The 19,012-nt window shown below is 34.8% G+C and overlaps 1 protein-coding gene across 5 annotated transcripts in view; it reads left to right on the top strand.

Moving 5' to 3' along the window:
- Positions 1-19,012, top strand: part of LOC134648753 (NAD(+) hydrolase sarm1) — a 102,351-nt gene that overhangs the window by 60,443 nt on the left and 22,896 nt on the right. For 2 of the 5 annotated variants that reach the window (XM_063503274.1, XM_063503275.1), the window contains one exon: positions 14,899-14,955. The exons of 1 other annotated variant lie outside the window; for it this stretch is intronic. In XM_063503274.1, the coding sequence (XP_063359344.1) occupies positions 14,899-14,955 (57 nt within the window). Of the gene's footprint in view, positions 1-4,273; positions 4,734-14,898; positions 14,956-19,012 lie in introns of those variants that run through there. 2 more of the 5 variants (XM_063503277.1, XM_063503278.1) reach the window with 2 other exon arrangements.

The raw sequence follows: 19,012 nt of genomic DNA on the forward strand, positions 1-19,012 counted from the left end.
TTTTTAACTTAGTCAATGGATTTTGAGTGAATCATGAATGTGGGCGAACAAGAGATGACTGTTAGTCGTATCACGTATATATGACCGCAAACCGTGAAATTGTGGAAAGGCGAGACCAGATGAATAAGAAAGATTAGGTGTGCCGTTTTAGGAAATGTAATACTCGTATATAAATTCAACGTTTTTCCCGTATTTTTTAAACACGGCAGTTCCGTACCTATGGATCTACCAAACCATACCTTTTAGCAGTCTAAGCCTTACTTACATCTGTAAGTAAGGCTTAGACTGCTAAAAGGTATGGTTTTAGGTTACATATACTTTTGCCTTTTGTTCAATTCTGTTTGTCAGCACATCTGAAATGCAAGGGATTATCACGTTTGATCAACAGTAGGTTTTATAAGTGACTTCCGTCAATACTATACGTACGTAAGTACACCTAACACATATAGGTATAATAAGAAACTTCGTGTTATGTCCCGTGAAGGCACGTACGATTCAAAATGACGAATTTTAAGACTAAATCTTAACAAATGTGGAATGATGATGGATCATAGACATCTAGAACATTATTTGTCTTACATGTTTATGATATAGGATATTAAAAATCCAGAATTTCATTAAGTATAGGTAGGTCAAAACTACATTATAGAAACCATATTATGTCACTAGCTCTAGCCCTTTAGGGAACAACATTTTTTGTTTACTTACAGATTATGTATGGCCCTTATAACTACTTTGTTTCCTATGAATACATTAAATGTATCACAAATATTTGGCATACGGTCAATTATGCAGGAAAAGGTCAGCCTGCAAAATATTTTCAACCGGAATAAGTGTGTTTTGGTACAGTAGCTACCAAAACAGATTATTTTTAAGTGTATGAGGGTTTGGCAAAGGTCAAACTTACTAGTAGATATGTATATTACAGAGAGATCCTACACAGGTCGAGGCTTTGACAATTTTGACTGCTGGATGTGTGCTATACAGCCTTTGACGCTTGATGGGAAGGAGCCAAGGGGCTAATATTCATAAATTACGTCATTACAAATTGGGGGGACGGGGGACGACGACACCGGATGATGGTAGCATGACGTAGGAGGAAAGGGGGTCATTCGAAGTATGATTTTTGGATGATTTTAGGGGGGGGGGATCAAAAATCGACAAAAATAGATGACGTAATTTATGAACAGCCCCCAACGAAGAATGAAGCCAAATAATTGAAGCTCTACTGTCGATGGAAAAGGCCTACGAAAACATTTTTACGTAGCATTGAAAAATTAAACTTATCATTTTATACAATTAAATAAATAAAACAACAGAGGTTGTTAAAGAATTTAAAATTATTGTCAAGACTGCGAATTCATATCTGCAGAAAATTAAATTTTGTATTTTTACACTAATATTTTTAACCAGTGTGTAACCGCCATATGTACGATAAATAATTTAATAAAACTTAAACATAGAAGACGAAATTTTAGTTTTAATTTAATATATTAAGTAGGTATTTTTACGATAAATTTCGCGTTATTATTAGAAAATTGCATCAACCACACGCACAAGTATATTTTTAAAGCACTCATAATTCCACGGTTCATATCGACTTCTGCACTAATAAAAACAGCAGCTAATTAAACAAATTCCAGTAAACGTATTGAAGGACCGTTTGCGTCATCCATTGTAACAGGTGTCGCGATATTCATTAACGGACAAATTTTGGTGGAACATCACATGTTTCTTTACTCTGTTATTTTTGAAGTAGGTTGAGATACAAAATTTGTTATTGTCATAACATACTATTATTGAATTAGGTATTACTGAATCGCGATTAGAAAGGGATTGAGATAGCTGTCAATCCATATTGATTTTGACGTAAGTGTATGGAAATCTGTTATTTCTAATCCCTTTCTGATCGCGGCATGATAATACCTACATTCATTATTTCATTATACAATCTTGTAGAAGAATATTGATAAATGTGAAATACTGATTTATATCCAGATTTATTGTGGTTTCTGCTCTTAAAGTGGAGTCCGGACGAGACAATTTTTCGCCAATCTGATGAAATTGTCCGATCAAATCAGGACGTGCGGACGCAAACGCCAATTTGATTCCCCGATCAAATCAGCAGGTGCGGACACAAAAACGCCAATTTTCAAAGTTAGTATCTATGGAATGCAAATTGGTGATTAAATTGTGTACTTACGTGTGGACGCTAGATGAGATTGGCGCCTATTATTTTCCTGATCAAATCGGTCGATTTGCCCAGCTCGTCTGGACTCTTACTTAAGGATGTATGTATGTTTTTATTGTGTGTAGGTAAGTAATCAAATTTTCAGAAACTTTGGACTTGATAGCACATGTTCCGCTCATCTCTGACATCAAACATGCATACGTAACCATATTTATATAATTAGAATTCATTGATTGCTGCAATAAACTTGATTCATGAATTAAACCTAAAAGTTAGTGGACTTGAATGCTATAGGGCGTTCAGCCCATTCTTTTTTTTTTAGCCTATATTGTGTCCCACTGCTGGGCAAAGGCCTCCCCTGTCTTTTGCCACTCGTCACGGCTTTGTGCATGCTCCCGCCAGTCGCTACAGAATGAGTCCAGGTCGTTTCGCCATCTCATTTTTGGCTCATTCTTAATGAAATATTTAATGTACGTGTTACTATGAGACTGTATGTGTCACAAAGGGCTAAGACATGTATCAGATCAAGTCATCGATGACTGTAAAGGTAGCCAGATCCTAAATCCGCCGAGACGGTGACTGTCGGGCGCCATCGCCAGCCACCACTGTCACTTGGTTCTATTTCCAACAGGCGCCGTGAATGAATATGGCCCGAGAAAGCATCAAATAAACTAAATAGTCTTTTGAAGAGATGTGTGATTCAGTGATGTCTGAACGGATCGTTATCTCGTTTTTGAAGTCGGTGTTCTGTGTCATTTAAGGTGCCGGAATGGTCCTGCTTTTCATCTAAGCGCCGTTAATAAATGCTCTATCTTGTTTTGCAATCAACCTATTAAGGTTATAGATTAAATGTTTCGTTTGTTTGTCTTTTTTATTATTTTTGTGTTAGGTACATTAATTATCGTAAACTCGTTACTGTAACAGCGATATCGTATCAACAAACTTGCCTAACCTCCCCCTACTTATCCTTTATCCATGAAATGGAAATTTTAACTCGATGGCAATGGGTCAACTGAGTCAAGGCTCATTGTCAATTGTTTAAATTTTCATTCTGTTTTTCAAAAATATACGTAACAGTAATCTTGTGTGTTGACCAAATAGTATTTTACATAAATAGTATTTTTCTGAAAGGTCTAATCTAATTATCCTCAAAAACATATATTACTTATAGAAATTTTTATTACAGATTAGATGTACGGTCGAAAGTATTAATTTATGACCCATTTCGTACCTTGTCACAGTGACAATCAATATGAAAGTCGCTAGAGACCCCATACTATTGTCACTGTGACAAGGTATAAAATGGGTCATAAATTAAAACTTTCGACTGTACCATCAGCCGTAAAATTGCATGACGAATTTATCAATGAATTAATTCATAATTTCTCCATGGAATTTCGCAGCTCACTTGACACACACATAATACTTATAATTATTGCTTCTAGTTACGTTTTACTCGTCTTTACTCTTTTGTTTATAGACTTTACCTTAAAACTAATGAAGTGAGCAATTCAAAGTATTGGCTCTATCATAGTCATCATAGATAAAAAATCTGAATTTAAATTTTATTGTTTACAGTTGTCAGAAAGTAGCAACTTAAATGTATACACCGTAGCTTAGGTATAGTATGTTCGTTGATAAATCCTCTAGAATTATCACCGTAATCGGACATTTTATAGTTGAGCGATAATATATAGTCTGCGTTTGTTCAATGTCATTACCAACGTTCCACTATTTTCCATACATTTCTTAAAATAGGCAGTTATAAACCTCCTTACTTCGTTTTCCCTAATGAGTGATTAGCATATTTGAGTTCAATTCTTTTGTTTGTCTACTCCGATCCTCATCCAAAAATGTCTAAAACAGCTCTACCGATGTATAGCAACTTAACGTCTGTGATATATACTATTTATACAGTTATGTAATTCGAACGAGGCGCGAGTATTCTGTATATTGTTATCGCTGTTATCCAATACACAAGGCGTGTAGAGCGACTGAGACGGCAAGCGGAGGGGAGACTCCCCTGAATTGATATAAGCAACAGTTAAACACAACGAAAATTCAGTTTGGAAAGAAACGTGCGCAAAGTGTGGACATGTGCTGCGTTCACAAACAGCCGCGCGAGGTTAAAATGTGACAGCGATTTTGTATGAGTGCTAATTATTAATTTATACCAATAATTAAGCATTGTGGACCTACGAATTATAAGTATATGTATGTGCGTGCATGGTTTAACGACTTCGTGGTAGTGACGTGGAAGCGACGCGGGCAAGGATTAAAAGTTTATTGTGACGAAAAACAAGTCGTACAAAAAATTGGCGATCTCAATACAGAAAAACGGTCATAATCTCACCGTGTTACTGATACTCTCACGGTAGAGCACGTGATCGAATATTCTAGTTCTGCCGAAGTAAACAGACATATCGTAAACTTGTCTGGTTAGAGTAAGTGCGTTCTGCGTCGAATTATGGTTTTTGTTGATAACATGGCGTCGTATTCCACGTATAGTACGGGAAAACCGAAGATTTTCTTCCCAAAGAAGGTAAGACCGCTCCTAGTATAGAGTCTATATCTATTAACACTTCTAGTAGGTATTGTTGTATTTGTTTATGTACAAGTTGAATGTTATATTTGAGCAAATAATTTTATTAAAAATACTATTTATACTACTTGAAAATAACTAGGTTACGTGACGTGTAGAAACATCTGTGCACTGCAAATGTTCCAGACTAGTTTTCCAACTTTGTATACGCTGACATTTGTCATAAAATAATTAGGTAGGTAGTCATAAGAAGTTAAAACCTTCGGTAATCAAAAAAACTAATTAATAATACCGAGGCATGGAGTCTGGGTATATTACACGATGTTACGCTCCGCGCTTCTGAATTGCCAGCAAACCAAACGGGTTTCTTCTAAGTTGTATAAAATTGTAATTTATAATAAACACACGGCGGGTAAAAAACCCACTGATTAGCCGCTTGCCTCTAACTCCGGAAATACTTGATAACTGCTGCGGTGAACATGTTTAAATACATAGATTGTGGACCTGCTTATATGTATTTATGTTCGGAATTTTATAATTTGGCTATCTTACTTCTTGGTAGGTGAACTACTAACTTCCAATTTGGATAAGTCTTTGAATTATGCAAAGTTTATGAATTTCATGATTATTGCCAAACGAAAAAATATCTTAGAATTAAAGGTAGTTAATAAATAAAAAGATCTCTCGTTAAAAGGTGTTGAAAAAGATTTCTCATAATAAGACCATTTCTTTAATTCTGAGTTAGAAGTCGGGCCACTTTTCTGGTACAAGTATTGTTGTCAATTCCATCTAAATGTAGATTACTTATGTATTTCTTTTATTTATGTTTTTGCTTGTAACGATTAAGAAGCAAATATAGGCGCATCCATTGGCAACGTAAAAATTATCTGACATCTTGAAGTGGCTGCTATATCGGTCTAGGGAGGTTGAGTGATCTTATCGACTGATGAGGGTAAATTCCAATAAAAACATCATTGATTATCTTATCGAACATTCTAGAAACTCATCTCATCGACTTCTCATCTTAGCACTTTCCGGTTACAACTTATTAGGATCGGGTCTCGCATTATGTCACACAGATTTTATTGTATGCTTAACTCATTCGCGTCTTTCATGTAGATATAAGAGAATCTAAAGCGAATTTTTACGCTAACCCTCACGCGTCACGCGGGGTACATTTTCCTATATTGTCCACAGAAGAGACCTTTTTCCGAAATGTTTTTGACCCATTAAGCTTAGTAACAGAAAGAACAGGAGTTACAGAAAAACATGCTGCTGACTCTCATATTATCATGTATATCATGTCTATTAATACTAAAATACCTATCTTGGCCCCTGAGCTAAATCACTTAACTACACCTACAGCTCTTCAATATGATTGAGAAATCCACTCCATCATCATTGCATTTGTTTAGGTGACAGGACGAAGGTGGGATGATCTAAATAATCTAAATCATACTTATTTTGATATGGATATGGATATACTACCTAACTAGACTAGATTACAAGATTGAGGGACTCTACATATCATCTGAGCGTTCCTTTTATTTTTTGCCATTTTTATGTATTGTGACTTTTTTTGCCACTTTTGTGTTATTTCTAGTCTAGTCAGCATCGCGAGGCCTTTTCATCCTTACGAGAAAAAAAGTGTCCTAATATTTCCATACATTTTTCAAACTTTCCTTCTTGTTACCGCCATACAAAGTATATGGGGAAATGGTAACACAATAGGAAAATACTCTGGGACATTTTTTTGCCCATTGGGATAGAAAGAGCTCGTGATTTTGAGTAGAATTAACACAAAAGTGGCAAAAAAGGTCATAATATATAAAAGTGGTAAAAAATAAAAGAAACGTTCATCTAATGTTTACCGAGATATGAAAATTTTAGAGAAAGTCTTACACCATCCAACATTTAATTAGAATAATGCAAAATGGCTTTCTAATGTTTAACATAAACATTTTAAACTTTAAGTACTTGGTGAAGGTTAACCCGACTTTTTATAATTTTCAATAGTCATGACGAATTAAGCCGATAAAATGATATACGTACGTATAATATCGCACAGGTATAAATAAAGTGAAACAAAAGTATCAAACATTTGTTTCCTACCGGATTTGTAGAGCTTTTTCTGTGGTTTATAATTAAAAGTATTATTTATTTATACTTAAGTATCGGAATCATTAAGATTGTATCGCCGTATCTGTAACCTACAAACGCAATTCTTACACACACGGGTTAAAGGGTGCAGCCGTGTCCACATCTGATATACCATCGACAAGCAATTCTGAACTCTCTTGCCATGATAACAAGGCTCAGTCGTTATTTCACCAAATCCTTTGATGTGCCGCTCGATAACGGGCACTGTCGGCTCCATGGCTTTGTTGCACATTAGCTTCTGTACAGCCATATGAGGCACAAATTAATTGTATTTCTAAATAGGTCATGGTTGCCAACAACCAACAAGTTGATAGGTATCAAAGGCCGTAAACTTAAAACGTGTCCTGTTCTTGTTGACATTAACATAAAAGCATAATAATATCACCACGATGCATGACTTTAGATACAATCAAACGTCTATCTTGTATTTTTATTAGGCGTTGCCTGGCTTGAAATGTGTTACTTGATAATATCAAAACAAAGTAAAATATGTAGTGGATTAGTCATCGTTGCTATTTGTTACCAATACCACTCTATTAACTTTATAGACGCGCGTTGCAATCTAAAGTTTACTTTTTTTTTACAAAATTATAATGTGAGTGAAACCCCTTGACTCACGAGTAAAATATTTGAGGCAAATTGTTCCACCTTCCTAAGCCCGGTGTTCCTCGGAATGAGGGGTCCGGCGCATTCCTGTGTCAAGTGTGGACACAATGAAGGGAATTCCGAGGCACAATACAGGTACGCAGTATCTTGACGTGGCAGTCATGGCACAACCGAAATGGGCGCACACGTGGAGGCATAATTAGAAGCACAATGCGTAGAAAGCCTTTGGCTGTGTGAACAATAGCTCTTTGTTTTAAAATTGTTTCTATGGTACACATGTTGTGAAGGTTCGTTATGTACAATTAGACAGGTAGGCCGGCTATCATGAAACTCGAACGCGGCTAAGACAAGAAAATTAACAAGGCCAAATGCAGTACAAGAGCAACTATTGTCGGATTCATTAATAACATGAAGTAAGTCAATTAAAATTGTATCATACCAGACTTTTCGAGGGTGGGGCACCATAAGAAGAGACTTACACGCGTTTGATAAATAAAGAACACAAGTTTTTTAAACATAAAAACCAAATTGAGGACAATAGTAGCACATAATTACGAGTATGTACAAAATCAATGCGCGTCACATGCGCTATTTTTGATATGTATAAGTGTATAACGTATTCTTCTTAACCTTTACAGCAAGTATTTAGTCTTTTATCATTTCATTTGGGGTCAGCTCCCTTTTTCTTTCTTCGCCATAAGAATTTGTTCTAAGTCGTCGGGGCGTCTGAGTCTCAGGTCAGAGGGACTAAAGTGTCATTCTATGGAACTTGCTAACTATGCAAACAAAATTCACTAGTAAATTCATCATTCAGGGACAATTTCAATATGACGGTTTGTTTACATAGTTAGCAAGTTCCATAGAGTGACACTTTACTTGATTTCATCCATCTGACATGTAAAAGTACTGTTGATTCCTAAACCGTGTAGAATGGAAGCCGCGGGAATGCAGTTGGGCTTGGGAGCGCCCGCGGCAGTCTTCCTGCACTTGTGGATGTAACAAAAACTGTCACCGGTTATTGTGCGATATGTCCCACTAGGGATGTGTGTTTTCTTTTTCTTTTTATACCAAAAAATAAAAATAATAATTATAGACCTCCCTGAGCAGGTGCTAAATATAGGGACATATACTGATGGCACGGGCGCAACAAGGTATTGTATTACAGACGATGTTCAGACGAATCATTGTGTACATGTATGGCTTATGTCGAGTCGACAACTAGGAAAATAGTACAAATCTTATTAATCTCAGGCTTTAAAATGTAGAAGAGCAATCAGAGCACGCTAAAACAAAACATACACTTAGAATATATTACTATCATTCCTTAAAATCCGAGTAAAACATAATAAATATTGTGGATTGTGCGATATCACATAGCGGCGGGGATAGTGCAATACCGCGTAACAACAAATGCAGTAAGGTCAAATAGGGATGATGACATATGTTGAATTTTATAACAAAATCTAGTAAAATAGATAGCAAATGAGCAATTTATCACAATAATGTGAAAATAAAATATTGAAAAATTAGAAAAATACAGGACCTGAAAGTTTTTTTTTAATTAAAAAAGAAAAAGAAAAAAAAGGACCTGAAAGTTTCAAACGTTAAGTTTTTTTTTTAACTTTCAAAAACGATAAAAGTAAGGGTACCATTCGATTCCTTACATTTCATCCAAAAAAATATTGTATAGCAACTATATACATAAACGCAATATTTCACCGACAAAAACGCAATTTTCATGTTTGTCCATACTACAAGATGGGCTCCCAGAGAGCTTGACGTCACGTTCCCTTGTCGTTTTGCTTAGGGCGTTTCGCGAGTGAAGTGCGACTGTCGGCCTTTGACTACAATTTCTGACTTTTGTGTTACTTTAATGCAATGGGTCCCATATAGACATTTGATCCTAAAAACAAACCCGATCGATTGATACCATAAATGAAAATTAGTCATGTAGCCTATTACCTTGTACATTGTTTGAATTTCGAACTCTTTCAACTTTATTAAATATATTAAAAGCGGGTCACTCACGTATTTCGACTTTGTCTTTCGACTTTGTTAGTTTCGCGGTATTGCACTATACCGACCCGACGATAGCGCAGATGTATCCTTTGTCCTTTATCTCGATACGTCTTGCAAATGGAATTTAAAGTATTTCTATTTATTGCCTTGCCTGTTTCTCGTCTTGGCAAACATTGTTTTGTTACTGTTAAATATGCCGTTAATACGTAAAGAAACTAAAGAAGCGAGTTTCTCTGGTTTTGTTCTCAAGGAACAAAGGGTAAAGGGTTCGATGAAGGGTAGGACAATATTAGGATTATATTCCCTTATTTACTTAAGGGATCAGGGATTATCGCGGGTAAGACAATACATATTATTATTAATATTCATTACACTTTATTTTATGGGTGATTAAGTACCGGAGAGCGCGCGTTATAAAACTATGTTGTACCCTCTACTAATGAACCATAAAAACAATGTACCTATCGTACCTAAAGTCTATTTTTTTATTCGGTAGACTAAAATGACATTTTATAGTATGAAATGACACATGATGTTCATACTATGAACTGTCATTTTAGTCTACCGAATATAAAAATAGACTTTATAGGTAGGTATCAATCACAATTCACTATACAAGTGTACGTGAATTAAAATATCAGTTTAATAGTTATTTGTACAACAAAGGGTATCAAAGTTTGATATTTCTTCGAGTGCATATTTTGAGTCCCGTGCAAGCGAAAGATTCTATAATAGATACACGAGCGTAGCGAGTTAATCTAATTTAGAATCTTGAGCGTAGTAAGGGACTCAAAAGCGCACGAGATGTAAATAACTTTGATCTCGTGTAGTTCACAAAACTTTTCACCTCAGCAGTGAGAACATATTAGAGAACCCGAAAAATGTATTCCTTCTTCATCACTTACCTCTATTCACTCATGTTTTCTTAAGATATACCAAGAATTAAATTTTCACCTCAGCATCCCTAACAAGGGTACTTTGCTACTTAAAAACAGTGAGCAAAATCGAATTTTGCTCATTTTGTCTCACTCAGTGAGCAAAATGCGATTTTGCTCACTGTTTTTAAGTAGCAAAGTACCCTTGTTCGAGCTGCTGAGGTGAAAAGATATTTATTTCTCATAAGAAATTACATTTCACTTACACGAGAAATATATGTATGTATAACTAACTTAATATTATTTTAATTTATAAACAGTGAGCTCGGACATGGGACAGTACATACCAGTTTAAATATTATATAATCTAAATCTATAAATTAAGATAACAATACGCTTTATATCATTCCGGATATTAATATCACTTTACTTCATATACCTAATATAGTATGAAAGATTACATATAGTACATATTTAAACAAACTGAACTAAACTTTATCATTACCACTGTCATTTTTACTAATTGAGACGTTTCAAAGTTCCAATGGAAAACAGATCAAATTACTTTCAAGACGGGAAGGCCCGATTTGATCACATTTACTTTGATTGTATTCATCAAGTGGACTTTCCTCAGAGGAAGCGCGGTGGGCGCCAAAAATAGCGTTTCCGTCCGAGCGGGTTCTCTAAGTAGGAAGTCAGCTACTGGCCCCTTCCGCCCGCCTACTACCGTCTCGACGCTTATCGAGTTTACAATGCAATAAGACCTGCATTTTGCCCACACGTCTGTCTCATAATCGTAATGTGAATTAAATTACAAGCGAGCTGAAAACATTGCGAGCGCGACAGTAATTGAAGCGTCCATTCACAACGATAAACGACGATTAGGAATCTTATGAGTAGTTATGAGTTTACAATGGTTTCTTTGAATGAAGTTTTATAGTGCTGGTTTTATTTATTTTATTCATTTTTCGCAAACTTATAATGACAATGGTATGTAACAGCTTGTACTTTAAGAAGTTTCGTATTGAAATACGCTCTTTGTGACTAAAGCTTTTATAAGATTGTTTTCATAAACGCACAATGTCAATTAACTTTGTAAAAAGTTAAGACATTCATCAAGTGCTAATAATAAAATCCAAAGACAGTCAAAATCAATCAATTTAACCTATTATCTTTTGTGTATTTCTCAGAACCGAGCTGCGACCAAATATGGCGTGCACCTACGCACTTTTACTGGCCGCATCCTAATGAGGCCAAAGTTTTGCGAAGTCAATTCGTCATGCGGCTTAAGTTTAAACAGACCGACGATTTCGGTATTTTTTTCCTACAAACTTAATCGCTTTTAAGTTTGAAGGAATTAAGTCTAAAATGATGATTAAATCAATCTTTTGTATCATACACAATTAAGTATTTTATTCTAAAATAAAATATACAGTGCCAACCACTTAAATAGCCTCACCTATATATTGTGAGTATTATAATTATACGTGATTATTTTTATCAATATATCTTAAATTTGAATTGTACGCCCTGGCGTTTATCGAACGACACATTAACAAGTCCGAACTTGTCTGCGCGCGAAACGTCGTGGACGCAAGAGCTAATACGGGACGTCCACATGAATAGCCTCAGTGTAACATAATCGTCCAAACCGTGCATTTAAGTTTCGCTTTCAAATTTATTTTATTATGATTAGATAATACAGATGGCATTCTATTAAGTACCTGCAGTAACGCGATAAACACAGTGTTTTTGTGACTATGGGACGTGGTAAAAAACTTACAAGTTTAGAAATTGAAAAGGTTAATTTTTATTTAACTCTAAAATTATCCCATCGTGAGATAGCTAAAAAAATAGGTCGCAGCCCTAAAGTTATTAATAATTATGTTAAAAATAAGGAAAATTACGGCCACCAGTATAAAGGACGCACAAAATTTGCCACTACGGATCGAGAACGTCGACTTATTTTACGCTCTCCTTCAAATTCCACCAAGACCGCCAGGCAAATAGCTAGTGAAATAAATACTAGAGCATCTCTCTCTACAGTTCGACGGATTATTAGAACATCATCTTACCTCAAACGAAAAAAAATCATGAGTAAACCTCCTTTGCGCGAACAACATGTGGCGGGTCGACTGTTTTTTGCTAAAAAGTACATGTGCTGGAAAACCGAGTGGCGAAATGTGATTTTTAGTGATGAGAAAAAGTTTAATCTAGATGGTCCAGATGCATTTAAATATTATTTTCATGACCTAAGGAAAGAACCGAAAGTACTATCACGTCATCATTCAACTCTCGGATCGGTGATGGTTTGGGGAGCAATTTCTTACTATGGTACTGTTGATTTAATTGTGGTAGATGGAAGACTAAATGCTGAAAAGTATTTAAATTTATTAAAAGAAACAAAAAGTAAGATCAGAAAAGTAATAGGTAGAAAAAAATGTTTTTTCAGCATGATAATGCTCCCACACACACGTCAGCCATAGTTACAAAGTGGTTTGAAGAAAACCAGATTGAAGTTCTAGATTGGCCTTCCTTGTCCCCTGATCTGAACATCATGGAAAATGCCTGGGGTTGGCTGTCTCGGCAAGTTTATTACAACGGAAGACAGTTTAGTAATAAAGAAGAACTGATTCAAGCTATTTACACTGTTTGGGATTCTGTGGACGTTAATTACATACATTCTTTATATGAATCACTACCTAATCGTATTTTCGAATTAATAAGGTCTAATGGAAGGTATACGAAATATTAAATGAAATAATTTTAATAACTAAATACACTAAACAGAATCTTTTAGCATGTGAGGCTATTCAAGTGGAAGGGTCAATTATTTGTTTGACGTTATTTCTTAAAACTTTGATTAGATAACAATAAATATTTTATGTACTATTATAAGGCTTCATGTTTTATTTCATATTTAATGTTTAATGTATATCTCCTTTTTATATTACTATGAGAAATATTAATTTTAGTGAGTGAGGCTATTCAAGTGGCTGGCACTGTATCTCACTAAAAATACATTTCTGTCTTCAGCAATATGGAAATTTTCTGAAAATTGTGTACAATCTCTATATAAACTACTGCTAATAACTGCAAAGTGGGAGCATTAATGATTTGATCACGATCTGACCCTAAAAAGGAGTTTACAGGTAAATGTGCTATCAGCCAGTAGTGTCTGTTTGTAGGTGTATGTGCTATCATTTACCTACTGTTTTACCACCCAAGATACCTAGTTATCTACCTATCCTCTTTTTGTTCTCAAACAAATAATTAAAATTATCCAGCAAAGGAGCTGCAGACACCTTTAGGACAACAATTGCAATTGTTTTTAAATATTTTATTAATGTTTTGTACAGTCTAGTTATAAAATATCGACACGGACAAAGGGCCAAAAATATGTCCCTACACATACATTACCTTAATGTATGGAGTATGGACATTAAGGTACTACACATATTTTTATTTGTATTTGTACCAACATATTTATGTAGTTGACACGCTGATAAGCACCTTTGATTGTGATTGAATGAAGCAAATAAATACAGCAGTAAGTAATTATAAAACCTGTCTAGTCAAATCACTAATAAAGTTACGTCCTGGCCTCATCGAAGGCATAACTTTATGTCGTCAACGGCACCAAACCAGTTTTCTTGAGATTTGCACACATAAATAAATGCCAGCACAAAATTCTCAACGTACATTTTAGTACGAAAAAAACAATGAACTTTAAAGAAGATATAAATCAGAAATATTTATAAGCAGTCTAAATGGAAATGACAATAAATTTAAAATGTCGTATCTGTTAGATGATCGGGGATATGGGTGTAAACATTGGCAGGTAAACGAACTGTGATTCATTTATAACAATAATTTAGATGACTCATGGGCGACGAACGCTACTTGGCTCTGTTCTTATGCTCATACTTCTTATAAAAGTTCTACTTTTTCTCAAATTGATCCAGCCATAGATACTATAGGATTTTGAATTAGGTATTTATACACAGAATACTTCCACGAAGTGAAATTGGCCAATAAGATCGATGATAGGTTTATCATATATTCATGACAAGTACGACAACTCTTCATTTTTATCTCCAATTGTCTAGTCATGTAGCTGTTTTCTAATACTTTGACTAAAATACCATTTGAATGTTTAACTTAGTAAGTAGTAACCTAGTAACACAAGATATAGACGTACGGACATCAATCTATGTAATTTAACTCATTCCAAATCACTTTTCAAATAAAAATAAAACTAATTAAAACGACTTAATTAAAAAAAAACATTTATAGGTATATAATTTGCGAATTTAAGATAAGTAGGTACTTAAAAATATGTCATTCCGTTAAAAATATGTTCCTGCAAAATCGGCTCAAGCTTTTTTGTATTTACCTACTCATGCAGTAGGTAACACTTTACAAAAAATAATAAATATAGCTATAAATATTTACCCTTACCTCTCGATTATACCTACTTATTTATTTTTATTGTTTAATTTCAGGTACGTTCAGAAGAGTCGTTGCTTGCGCCCGAAAAGTCTTCGAAAATTGCACGATGGGTATGTTGCACTTGCATTAATAGGTGGCAGCTAAACTTTAAGGTGGACTTTAACAATGAACCATTATTTAAACTAAGCTTTATGAAGATATTAGTACAATTACACACTCGAATTATGTTCGGCTCAATAGTAGTCAATAAGCTTGAGTTTTACAAAGTATGTAGTAATAATAATGAATTTGTAAAACTTCAAGCTAATTGACCACATTAGAGTGTTGATAAGTTAATAAGTAATAAAATTTTAATCGTTGATAAAAAATCATAATAATTTGCATGAGCATGTGATATTCATAGACAATAATAAGATAATAACAAATGACAAATGCACGTAATAAAAATGACAACATGGCCGGCGATATAAATAACATTTTAAGGTCGTAATAACTATTTATGCCAAAGTTGAATAGTGCTTTGCTCATAAATATTATTGTTAGGTGTTGTATTATGAGTATGAGAATGATTTTAGGTAGGTATAAGTATTCAGAAGGTCTTGCGAGTAGTCGGTGCATAACTAAAAGAGACATACCATATATACAGAATAAAGTAAACATGATCAAATTTGAAGTCTTGTGAGTCATTTCACATACGTTTTGTTAAATCCACTCCACTTTCGAACGAGTGCTGAGACCCGTTTGCGTATATACGACATACGACAGCGGAAAGTAAATGTGGAGTAATTTAGGGTAAATTCAGAGTAAATACGTAGGTACGTCATGTTCTGCTTCTTACCTATTTATGTAGATATAAATAACACATTACACTGGCGTATTAAAAAGATGTAAAGTATTTAAAATAAGTAAAGTGTAAGCTAAAAATGCAAGGTTGCCAAGGTGCACGAAAAACTTACCGAAAATCATATGCGCTGGTTTGGACATGTAATGAGGCGAGATTATGACCATATGACGAAAAGATTGATGAATACAGAAAGGGAAAAAAGGGCGTGGAAGACCACCAATATCCTGGCTTCAAACCATAAAGAACGATATGCAAGAGAGAAAAACAAACTGAACAGACAACCCACAACCACACGGTTGCGGGTTGTCTGTTCAGTTGGTTTTTACACACAATGATGTGGCGCATGATTTTACTAGCCCAAACAACTTGGGGAAAAAGAAGAGAGAGAAAGTATTACTAAAAATAAGCACTAAATATAAAAATACGTATCTACAGGATACTTAACTATGCGCTAGACGTAACACGGTACCTACTGAAAGTAGAGCTAGTCATATAAATCATAAACCTCATTGAAGCCATGCAGCTAGGTAGCACGGTCACCTAGACCGTTAGCTTTGTTTGAAAAATTAGGTCACCAAAGATTGAGTCATTTTGTACATGTCAAAGACAAACGAAAAGATAGATAAGCGTTCTGGGATATATGTTGACAGTTGGCGGCTGAATTTGCCAAAATATCGTATGTCAAATTTAAAAATAAAATAAGTATAAAACAAAATTAGCAAGACAATAGCTAAACCTTACTGCATTATGGAGTTCTCAATGTAGATAGGTACATTGGTTTGAAAAAACAAATTATTCCCCCCTAAGATAAGATAAGACGTAAGATTTTTGACATAATCAAACAGTCTCGAAAATAAAGCCCGTAGCAGACGAGAAAACAAACACCGAGGTTTGTCCAAGTTTGCTAACGTTAACCAAATCCACTATCAGTTTAAAATACCCAACTCCATGTGTTCGATGTCGTTGAAGATTATGTATCAACTGTAGGAACACTTATTAAGTGTTCCTACAGTTGATACATAATCTAGACTCGGAAAGCGTTGTGTACATAATATCGTGTTTATGTTCGTCAGTGTGCAAACACACGGCGCAAGCCTTCAGCCACAAAAGAACCTCATGTTCTGCTCCTTATATACCTATTTATGTATAAATACCGTACTAATATATTACTTATAATTGTATTTTATTAAAAATTCACGTGTTTGACGTGATTATTAATAATTTTCAGTATTTAATATTTACTAAATACGTTTAAAGTTACAACTTTGTGAAAGCAAACTAAGTTTTCTTTCAGTTTATAAACTGAAACTGTGTTATAACGTGCAACAAACTTGAGTTTCATGCGTGCATAAATAAATACAGTCTGTATTAAATTGTACCAGCTTTAATAACTCGTATGGCGAATTCGGTTATGGTTGATAGTTAATCTTAGCGTAGGACAATGGTCATTCGATCTTCCAAATTCCATTCGGATGTCAGTGTAAAAATACAGTGTAATATCATGATATGAGACACAATCCAAATCTAACAATGCCACATAAATGATGGTGACTGTCATAAACTCGATTCATTGTGCGATAAACGAACACTTATGAAAAAGTTAAGGTATTCATTTACATCAAATCAACAACAGAATAATTCCCCGCCATGAAATCGTAGTTTATGCATGGTTTGCTGTTATTGTTCCTAATACGAATTTCGAACGGTACGCGTATGTTTCGCAAATACGGGTTTTCCTCCAAGTTCATGCATTTCTGTGAGCGCGGATGTGTGTGTACATGTACAATCACTTCTTGGAATTAAATCGGATTTACATGTACGCGCGTAAAAGGTTTGTGAACGCTCTTGCAGATAAAATAATCACAAAGGTGAAAACCTCCTCTTACGTAAATATCTAGCTAGAGGAAAGATCGCAGACGAACGACAAGGCGTGCGGCTTTAAATCCGGAGATTGCTGTTCTAGTTAATCCTCGCGAAAAAAACAATGCAAAACATGCAAAATCAATTGCTGCGTGCAAAGGACTGTTTTGCTACGCCATTTATAAATAAAAATAAACCATCCATAATTGTATGGCATTTCCATTTCTCTTACGCCGAGCAAAATAAACTACCATATATATTTCTCACCTCATGCGACTTTATCTTCATGTCACATTTATATCGTAAGAATCACTCAATCATGCTACATTTCATAATTTTACGATTGTACTTATGAAAACAATGATTCATAAGGTACTAATGAATCGGGTTGATTTGATATCACATAAGCCACATCCGTTCTCACTCCATGCAATGTGCGGATGTAAACAGAGCATAATTCGGCGCTTCCTTCCGAGCTTAGTCAGTATTTAGTAGATAAGTAAGTAAACAGGCGAGCAACAGCCCTTTTGATAAATTAAGGCCACTGCATACGATATGGGATTTCTATGGACCGAGGATGGACGAAACAATATTGTATCACTCGTCGATACGCTATCATTAAACCTGATTTTGTAGTCCCTGAATTCCGAGCACTAAAATGATGGTTCTCGTACTCGTATCTAGGTCGCTATGTTCTATTCTACCTGTTTTCAAATATGTACACCGATTTATAAGATGATTTAACATTGATTAATACTCGTATATATTTGAACGAAAATATATCAATTTATACATAATAACGAATCCTAATGTTGTATCACTTGATGACTATATATCCACTATCTACGTACCTAATCAACAATTTATGTGCTGATATTGCGTAGATATGTTTTAGTTTAGAGGATTTAATTTTTATGGCAACTAACGTAGCTTTTGTACTCTCGTCTCGTCACATGTCTGTTATCTACGATACGATGGATCAACGCGAAGAAAATTTGCGACTAGAACATTCCACTCACTCAAACTCATAAATTCTTTGAACTTACTCGAGGTACCTACCTACTTAAATTGCGAGATTAATTCTCAAGCAAAAGTTAATTACTGGGGTACAAGTTTAAGCTGTTTAAGTTTACAGCACAGATGATAAACCCATTATTAAATTGTCAGTTGGCAATATTTGTGGTAAAGTAGCCTAGCTCTGTCATAATAATTCTTCATATTTAAAGCAAGTCCCCCATGGACAGAAAGTCATAAATCTTTAAAGTTAAAAAGACCACAAAAGTTTTCACAACATAAGTATTATATTATAAAAACAACTCCTACGTACCTGTTAAACGTGTGGCATTTTAATAGCATTTATATTATTCATAACATACGCAAGTAATTGCGACATACTGTTACCAACGATTACGTGACGAATGATTCGAAGTTTTTTGTGAAATATTTCGCTCAATCAATACCCA

Source organism: Cydia amplana, chromosome 6 (genome assembly GCF_948474715.1).
Source record: "Cydia amplana chromosome 6, ilCydAmpl1.1, whole genome shotgun sequence".
Taxonomy (NCBI): domain Eukaryota; kingdom Metazoa; phylum Arthropoda; class Insecta; order Lepidoptera; family Tortricidae; genus Cydia; species Cydia amplana.